The sequence below is a fragment of the Branchiostoma lanceolatum genome, chromosome 2 (assembly GCF_035083965.1).
Source record: "Branchiostoma lanceolatum isolate klBraLanc5 chromosome 2, klBraLanc5.hap2, whole genome shotgun sequence".
Classification (NCBI taxonomy): Eukaryota; Metazoa; Chordata; class Leptocardii; order Amphioxiformes; family Branchiostomatidae; genus Branchiostoma; species Branchiostoma lanceolatum.
In genome coordinates, this window is record NC_089723.1 from 37,089,477 (window position 1) to 37,099,431 (window position 9,955).

Sequence of the window (9,955 nt, forward strand, 5' to 3'; positions counted from 1 at the left end):
AGGGCTGTAGAAACATGATTCAGTCAGGCTGTTGCCTATTGTGGCGGCTCTCACATGACTATTCTGTCTTCTTGATAAATTTTTGCTGCTCAGTTAATTTGGTTCAACTTCTCGTAATGTTTCGTTCAGAAATGTTCCATGTGAGTGACTTAAAAGCTGTGATACAAAGACTAAGTACTTTCTGTTGTACATGTCTATGTTCATAGCCTAGATGCCAGACCCCCAATCACTAAAGTATCTATCGTGTAGATATTTTAGAGATGGGGGTCTGGCATCCAGGCTAAGAAGTTCAAAGTGAAATGACTAATCTTGATATATCTACTGTGATACAAAGATAGAATTATTTCTGTTGTCCAGCTTTTCAGTGCAACATTTGAGAACTCACTGAACACTGCATATTTCCTTTCCAATACATATGTTTATGTCTCCCCATGACTTACATTATCATATTATAGTAATCAAAATCTCTACTGTGATACTGTGATCAGACAAAATTCTTTCTGTTGTCCAGCTTTTCAGCGTAACATTTGAGAACTACCTGCACACTACATATTTCCTTGAGCACATGCCAATAAATATGTCAAATGTTTCCACAGGATCTGCAGCCAGACAAGTGTTGCATCCACCTGCAATATGCACCATACCAGCTAGAGGGCTCTGCTGTCTTTGGAGATATGCAAAGCTTGTAGTATGGCCAGAGCGAAATAAAAAATGGCAAAAGCTTCTTAGTGTTACTCCGATATTGTATCAAATAATCACTTAGAGTTGTGATATTCTGTAGAGATGTAAATAATTTCGAAGTTATATAGTCTAAAAGTTATACTGATTGTATTTTACTATATCCATTTCATGTTGATATGATTTCGTTGTTGGATTTGATATGTAAATCATTGCCAGTCCCTGCCTTATTATTGTTTGTATTTCTGTTGTGTAAGATTGTTTGTAAGCCCTATAGTTCAGCTTATAAGTCAACCAGTGTAATGACAACTGAATACAGAGGCTAGTTTTTATGCGTAAGTTATCATTTATCGGGATTTAGTCTGTCAAAAGCAAAACTTCAGCATATGTTGTTCTATTTCATTACCATATAATGTCCTCTGTAAGTTTGGGTATGTCCATATGCGAACCACAAGTATACAATTATCACATGCGTAGCATGTGCTGTTGAACTTCTAAGTGCCCTTTAGTAAGATTTGATACAGAGTATAGGTCCATAGATACCAAAATTATGTACTGTACTTACTTTTAATACTTCACCGCAAAGACACTGAGGAGCAATTTTTTTCTTTCAAGTTCGTAGCGTAAAAAAGATGCTTAAAGCTGCTGAAAAGTGTGTTAGTTGAAGTTGTAGTTCATAATATGCTGCCAAATGTACGTGTACATTCGCTCCAAGACAAGTAGACTGAGGTGTTCGGCTTGTAATGCTTCCAAAGTTGGTCAAGGTTTATTTTTGACTGGTTGCCATGTCTTTAATAAACGACATCGGATACACAGGAATTATATTAGATTTTCCCAGGACTCGTATACTAGTAGTTTGTTCTGATGACCGGAGTAGAGACAAGAATTAGCTTCCACGACCTAGGTTCATAGGACAGAGGACATGAAGACACATGTATCTTAACATCATTATTTGCAGCGATGTACATGCAAAGATTTGATATGTAGACATTTATATGATTATACACGTACCGCTAGTCCCTAGGACGAGAAACAAACAATAAGTGCTTTAACTTAGTCTTAAATTATACCTTAAAGTTTGTAGCTATGAAATCTTGTACCCATTATCTGAGAGCTTGGAGCGATGCTAAGGTATTCCTTCACCACCAGTGCCAAGAGCAGAACCGGTGGGCAGCAACAACGTAAACTCTGAACCATTCCATGTGAATAGTAAACCAATAGGTGCTCCCAGTCTGTATGATATAATTGTAATTTACAAGGTAATTATTTGCTTGTGTGCTAAAGGGAATCGCATAGAGGACAACAACTTGGATTGATTAAATTCCACCTTTATTTCATCTCTCTGTGTGTCTGTACTTTTTATTTGTTTCTGAACATTTTTACATAGAACAAAGTAATGACAGTTCTGGCTGCGGAAACTATAACGCTAAATCTATATCTTTCTGAAGCCCAAGGCTTTAGTCTTTAATCTTTACTCTGTTTTATTGTCGTTTCTATCATACTTTTCGTTCCTGCAAACTTCCAGGCCGGGCGCCAGTTTGAAAAAATTACTAGGAATATTTACGTTCGCCGCTAAACTCTTTATAAAGCTCTGGGATACAATCCTATACCTGGTTAATTTTCAGAAGTACTAGAAGTGTTTAGCTTGGAAGTCCCCCATGTCCAACAGAGAGTTGAGTCTGAGTTCTGACAGCCGAAAGTCTCTCTTTCCGGCTTCGATTCTCCATCGCAGCTCCTCTAGATTCTCCTCCAGAGACAGTCTTCTGCGCTGGGTGGTCAGGCTGAGGAGGTCTGCGCCAGGGGGGCTTGGTGACGGTTCTCTCTGAAAGGGTTACATTAAAAACATGATTTTCAGCCCTGAAATAGACTAGAGTTCAATATTTATGCTGTAGTGGCACAGATTTAGCCTGGGGAAAATGGCATCCAGGCTGGCACAGATTAGTCCTGAAGTATTGTCTATTAATATTCTCTGGAGAAGACAATACTAGCCTCATTTGCACCAATTAGGCTACAAGTATCCCCCTCCTCGATGATTTAAACTTGGTAGCAGACTTGTAGTTAAGTCATCTAAGTGTTAGCTTTACTAAATCGTATTCCTCTCAGGAGAGGATCATTAACCTCAGCCTGCTAGAGACTGTATAAACATAGACTAATCTGAGTGTAAGTAAAGATCTACTTATACATGTAGGCCAAATCATCCCATAGATTCTATACAACTGGCTACTGTGCCTTCTGATCAACAAATCTGCATAACCAGAGTGAGTTTAAGAAAATAAGAATGGAGGATCCTCACCATGTGCAACATGCCACCTGCCATGTCCTCTGGTGAACTGAAAGGAGAGACCCCTGGTGGCTGATGGTGGTACTGCCCATCTGCAACATAACCCTGCAGCTGGTCTTCGTAGCTGGGGAGAAAACAGCTCTTTAGACAAGTAGTGTAGTACAGTTAAGGCTAAGGTTTAAATCATACCATCAAGGTAACAAATTACTTTGTATATAAGGTTGGCTCCACCAGACAAAAGGATGCTGGTTGCAAAATAAATAAAATTTAGCCATAATAGAATAATTTGCCAGGGAGTTTGGCCACCATAGAGTGTCATTTGCCTGTGGAAATGTTACCCTTACTGCCGATGGACTCTCTCAGCCAATTATTCACCTGAATTATTTTTGCTAAATCCTACTATCCGTACCTTTAGGAAGGCCTGGGGAGGCTCAAAGGATGGGCCCTGCAAACATTAATTGTCAAAAGATATTCTGAGGTAAGATTTCCATGGGTGTATGTAGGTCACCGGTGCAATGGCCGAGTGGGGAGAGTGTTCGCCTTGCATACGGTAGGTCGTGAGTTCGAACCCCGGCCGGGTCATACCAAAGACTGTAAAAATGGTACATACTGATTTCTCTGCTTAGCACTCAGCATTTGGGAAATAGTATGGAAGTTAAACACACCACTACCAGTGGACTAGCCCCCTGCTGTAGTGATTGCACAAAGTGTGGCCCAAGGGCTACTGAAACGGAGATGGGCGCCGCCCTATGCACCATCGGTGCGGGAAGGAACTTTGACTTTGACTTGATGTAGGCCCTAGACCCGAGGCGCTGGCATGTGTAGGCCCTGAAAACAGTGTGGCATCCAGGCTATACTTCTGAAAACGTCTCATATGAGTCGCTACAACAGGCATATTATTACACACATTACTGACATAACATTTCAAACATTGCTTTTATTGTTGAACACAAGATGAAAAGATTATGTCTTGTTGACCTAACACAACAGGCATATTATAGACTCATACATGTAGCACAGCAGATACTGCTTTTAGTGCTACACACAGGATGTTGAGATCACCTTTTTGTCTGGACCCTTTCCTGGGCGATCTTCTTCCTGAGTTCCTCGGCCTTCCTGATGAGGGAAGACACTGCAGGGGACAACTTGTCCTCCAGCTTCAGCTTCCCATCTAACAGAGAGAAAGTAAAACCACAGTGAAAAAGTGAAAGTGACCTCGAACCAGTTTACTGATGTAATGTAGTACACATTCAGCTTCCCATCTAACAGGGAGACAGTGGAACCACTCAGTGAACAAGTGAAAGTGATCTCAAACCAGTTTACTGAATTTTTATGTAATACACAAGCTTTCGTCTCAGATGCTTTTTATATCAGGTTGGATCGATGAAAGGGAATTTATGATTGATTAAAAAATATGCTTTTGGGGCCCAATCATATCAATTTTTAGACCTTACTATTTAGAATATACACCATCATGTAGGCTAGGGATCACATAACGGGACCGGATCTCAAATGTTGAAGTACGAAATACAGTTAAACAAAACATTGGTCCGTACAAAGACCTCCTAATCACAGTAAAAAAAAAACTGATAGGCCAAGGCTATCATGCAAGGAGCCATCCAAGGAGGAAGGAGGAGAGGTTAAACAATGGAAGAGATGGGAGGAAAATATCAGAGAATGGACAGGCATGGCACTGAATGAAACCTCGAAGAGTGGAGAAAACTGGTTGCCAGATCTTCTGTGGTGCCCCCACGGTCAAATAGTTGAACTAAGGGATATATTAATTTATCTATTTATTCATCTTTAGGGTAGTCCCTTCAGCTGACTCAGCAGCTGATTTCCAAGGGAGCCCTTACATACAGATAATAAATAAAGGTCATAAAATGATAATTAAACATAGGAATAGTACAGAACAAACTCAATATAACAAACAATAGCACTGAAATCATCAAACAAAAGCAAACAAATGATGATGAGAGGGTCAGAGGTCAAAGCAGTAACATAGGAGTAAAATAATCATATAATCAAAACAAACTTAATGGGCAAAAGTAACTGAACAAACGTAATGGGATAGAAGATGAAGTAGTTTACTGACCTGTTCTGTCTGCTGTTTCAGTATCTGTGGTCTGCACTCTGGACAGCTCCAGATGTTTCTTCCTCACAGTCTGTTGTGTTGCTACAACCAAACTACAAATACCAAATAACGGGGAGACCAGTTAGAGATACAACACATACCATTGGAACATACAACATTTTTAATAAAAGGCCTTCAAGGCTTGGATCACAGGTGTTTCTTTCTCACAGCCTGTTTTGTTGCTAAAAGCAAACAACACATCCAGAATAACAGGGAAACCAGTTAGAGAAACAACAACAACAATAATCAATTGTTTCTCTAAATAGAGTCTGAGGTTAACCTCAGACTCTATTTGTCTTCTAAAGGAAACTTCAAGTCTTTCGAACATTGTATATCAAATGATAAGGCTGCATAACAGAATATCCCCGAGTCCAGTTACCTGTGTGGCTGTTCCATGACTTCAGCTGAAGTGTTTCCCACTGCAACTCTCCACTCCGTGGGCTGGGTGAAGCCTGACAGCTCCTCAGGGAGGTAGTGTACAGTCAGCATACTGCCATCTGGGGGAACAAGAGTATGGCAGAGATTTGCTTTGGAATTTTATTGCCACAGTACAATACAAGTGGAACATAAGGCAGCAATTACTGGTATTGTGCACAACACATTACATATCTCAGAGCACCTTACACAGTACAAAAACATATACTGGACAACCTAAACTGTTTCAATCTGGCTTATGCATGCCTTTAAATAGGACAAATACATTCTCTGACCACCATGCATTTCAATGTGTATTGTCCTCATATAGCAATGTATATAGCTTATACATGTATCTAAATCAATTGAACAGTAAAACAATAAAGCTGAATAAAGAGAGAATCAGACTCCATCATACCTCCCCCTGCCCAGTCCAGCCTCTGTACATGTATCTTAATCAATTGAACAGTAAAACAATAAAGCTGAATAAAGAGAGATCAGACTCCATCATACCTTCCCCTGCCCAGTCCAGCCTCTGCACCATGTGGCTCACACACATCTCCACCAGGCGAGTCCAGGGGACGTGGCAGGCCGTGGGTTCACAGTCGGGCACATCGTAGTCCAGGTAACACGTGTCCTCAAACTCTGTCTGTACTCGGTCTAACAGCCACCGCAGTCTGGGGAGAGGCAAGGGATTACTTTACATCTTGGTCTTAGGCCACACCAATTTAATTTCATGGTTCTCAGAGCTTGGAAAATAATGTTAGATTGGAAGATCAACATGAAATCAGAGTCTGAGTGGAAAGTCTGTACTTTGGTGCACACAATTTCAGGGAGTCAACACTGAGTCAGATTAAACTTTTCCCTGCCTGGCCAGTTGAACTGTCTGTTTTCATGATGACTGCTTGTTAAGATTTTACATGAAAATGTCCGACAACCAACAAATGAAATTCAAATCAGATTTAACCCGGCAATTGCAAATATTTGCACGACCTGTGGAAAACACCAGCTTTTTTTCAAAAGCACTTGTTGCATATTCGAAAGTTGCTCACCTTGTCAGAAGCACAGTTTGCTCTTTGGAGTCAGCAGGTAGTGACAGGACGTAGTCTGCACAGTACTGACACACCGACGACCAACTCTCTGTCAACACAGAAACACAAATTTTTACAATAGACAAAAGTGGGGTGTTTGGGGCATTTTTTTCTGAATGTTTACATACGTGTACAATTTTTTAAGATGTTTTAGACTGTTTTAATACATGCAACATACACATCCAAAATTACAACATGTACCACTAATGAATCCTTGGCTGAAAGCACAATACTCAGCTACCGTACTGTTTGAAGAGCACTTGTGCACTGTGATGCATTGTGAGTACTATGTCAATGCTGAAGGCCCCTGGCTATATTCTGCATTGTACATGTGCATTACCAGGGGCTTTCAACTTATTGAAATATCACCCACAAAACATCACAGCATCACAGTGCACTTGAAACCGTAAACTGACTTATTTCTAACTTCAGCTTGTTTGTGAGAGAGGCACCTACCCTCTGCATCCATGTATGGGACAGGGGGCAGCCGTAGGGCCAGGATTCTCTCCTGTAGCAGGGTCAGCTGGGCCTCACTGTTCCACTCCAGGGAGAGAAGGTCTGGAGAGAGACAGAAGCAGAAACTTTATGATGCAACAAAAAAATAACTACAAACTATTAAATGGAAATACAAAATACATACGACAGGAAAAAAATGCTCCAGGGAGTGTTCACACTTGTGTGCATAGTCTAGTCCGCATGAGTTCAGTACATGTGTATTGACATTTTTTTTAAGTTTGCAGGAAAGAAATTATTTAACCTATAGTTGCACAGACTGGTTGTCGAACCAATTTTATTTTCTGCCACAAACTTTAATAAGACAGCAACTGAAATACAGACTTGAATAAGTGTGAACATCCACCAACCGCTTTAAGGCTTGTCATACTCTTCATTTGGGTGGTACCCTTCAACACACAATTTACAGTCAGTGTGTACCTGTTCTGTGTCCAGCCGTGACAAACTCAGCGACAGGCCATGACAGGGCTTGGAGGTTGTTGGAGCTGGCCACTCTGGCCAGGTGTTCCACTAGACTGTTGTACAGGCACACGATAGGCCCGGGGGTCTGCAACAATCAACATGGATGTGCATGCAGTTTTCTACAGCTTATTTATCAGACATTTATTAATCAACATGGAATTAAAAAATACCAACAAATCCATACCAAGGGCTCAAATTATTTTTTGGGAACAACCTAAAGACTAAGGTGCACAGAAAAGATTTTAGTAGCACAAGATAAGAAAATGACAAGTTTACAGCATGAAAATAATTCTATGGCAGACAACCAACTCATCCCGTATTAACTAATGAAGAATTTTACAGCATTGATAAAATGTACATGTAACCACATTGTAAGATGCTTGTAAAGGCTAGTTAGGACACTTTCCTATACTATAAAATCATTGAATGACTGTGTACCAAAGTCATCATCATCATTCCAGGGTTTTATACCAAAGTAGTGAGTGCAAATTTCTTGATTGGGAGGTCAGGACTGGTGTATTTCAATTTTGGAAAAATAGGAGCAGGAGATCTGAACAAATTAGATTGACTGCTCACCTGTTGTGGAAGCCCTGCCTTCCTCCTCTGAGCTGCGTCCTGGTACACAACGGAGGAGAACTCTCCCGCCAGACTGTTCTCTACATAGTCTCTCAGGGTCTCAGTCTCCAGCGATGGGGGGAGGGGGGCACGCTCTCCCAGCCAGCTCAAACCCTCACACAACTGCAACATACAGGGGAAACAGAAAGCATATTCTTAGTTACAGCGTGAGATTGTGAGTGCCTGAAGCCAGGCTGTTCTCTACATAGTCTCTCAGGGTCTCTAACATTTGAGCAACAGGGATTGGGCTGTTTTAAATGGCCTGTGACACCTGGAGGGTTAAATTTAATTTAGTAAACACAGCAAACTGTTATGTTACTGGAAGTGCATACAGTACAGTCATTGTGAGTTCTGTTCTTTGTATACAACCAATTCATTAGTGTTTATACCTAGCCAACATTTTGGTGACTGCCTCTATTACCTTGAAGTTCCTGGAACGCAATATTGACTGGTTCTACTTTCTGCTGCAGCTACATGTAAGTGTCACTGCTGCAGTGTGAAGAATGCGGTCCCAAACATGACTAAGCTTGTGTCCCCCCCCCATCAAGGTTCATGACTGGAGAAGTGGAGGCTGGGGATTTAGACTCAGTCACATTTGGGACAGCAGTCTTCATCGTTCATATTGTCCTTCTATTGCAAAATCAAGTCCCTGTGAAAAAATATGAATTTATTATATAACAGTTATACAATGGTACAGAAAGTGCTATATTACCTTTCTGCACGTGTCCTCATCTTCCACGTCCCCGCTGATGTCCACGACTCGACAGTCTGACACCAGCTCCCCGTCCGTCAGCCCCCTCACGTCCAGGAACGCTCGCACGTCCTCCCCTGGGTCCGTTCCCCACCCCAGGGGCTGCTCCCCAGGGTCTGCTCCCCACCCCAGGGGCAGCACCAGCAGGGGCAGGCTGGGGTGGAGCGGCTTGGCTTGCAGGAGCCGTACCAGTCTGAGCTGGCTCTCTAACCAGTATGTCTATCGGGTACAATAAACAGGTGAGTTTAGCTTTGCATTAGAGTCTAAAATACCTGGATGAAATGAAACTTTATGTCACGTTGGACATTCAGTATTCTACCATATCTCAGAAGCTTCTCTTGTATCCCATGGGCTTCCACAGCGCTTCACTGTAAAAAAATTCTTAAAATCTTTTGCTTGAGGACACCAAATTTTCTCAACTTCTGGTGTATTCGCATTGACATCTGTGTTTTCTTGGGTGGGTATGACATCAAAAAAATACAACACAGTGTCATACTCGTTCCCAGTCCTCCTGCAAGTCCGCTGTCAGGCATGCATTTGAGAATGATGATTCCTTGGGTGATACAGAATATCGTGTAGTAATTTCTATAAATGGTCCAAGTTCCACTAACTATTTTTGTCCATAAGGCCACACCAATTCAATTTCTTGGTTAACATATTTTTTTTTTAAATTCTAACCAAAAAAAATCATGAAAACAGAAGGCTGGGGTGAAAACTTAATGCACCTGACCCTGTTCACTCCCTGATACTGTGGTCACCAATTTAAAGTAAAAACATTTCTCTAAGATTCTGTTTTCATGTTGTTTTTCCAATTCAGCATTTTTTAAATATCTTTTTTATTCCGTTAACCAAGAAAATAAATTGGTGTGGCCTAATACTATGATCATGATGATAACTCACCTCCAGACTGTCCTGGTCCAGTGGTGGGGGAGGCAGAGCCAGGATGACAGCTGATGTTCCCAGTAACATGTGTTTACTCTCCACTTCATCTGTGTCCTCTTCTTTTAACAACCCAT

General features: G+C 41.2%; 2 protein-coding genes across 2 annotated transcripts in view; one reads left to right on the forward strand and one right to left on the reverse strand.

The window, feature by feature from the left end:
- The window catches only part of LOC136427036 (rho guanine nucleotide exchange factor 28-like), an 88,902-nt gene extending 86,887 nt beyond the window's left edge, over nucleotides 1-2,015 (forward strand). The window contains exon 56 of the mRNA XM_066415754.1: nucleotides 597-2,015. The gene's annotated coding sequence lies outside the window, so the exon portion shown is untranslated. The remainder of the gene's footprint in view (nucleotides 1-596) is intronic.
- A 293-nt stretch (nucleotides 2,016-2,308) lies between these two features.
- Nucleotides 2,309-9,947, reverse strand: LOC136427037 (germinal-center associated nuclear protein-like). Its single transcript, XM_066415755.1, has 12 exons — nucleotides 9,840-9,947; nucleotides 8,901-9,158; nucleotides 8,150-8,311; nucleotides 7,532-7,658; nucleotides 7,055-7,156; nucleotides 6,560-6,647; nucleotides 6,021-6,205; nucleotides 5,473-5,590; nucleotides 5,055-5,146; nucleotides 4,022-4,130; nucleotides 2,933-3,083; nucleotides 2,309-2,500 (listed from the first exon to the last, which is right to left on the reverse strand). The coding sequence occupies exons 1-12, from the start codon at nucleotides 9,906-9,908 to the stop codon at nucleotides 2,309-2,311; spliced, it is 1,653 nt and encodes a 550-aa protein (XP_066271852.1). The 5' UTR covers nucleotides 9,909-9,947.
- Nucleotides 9,948-9,955: the final 8 nt, after the last annotated feature.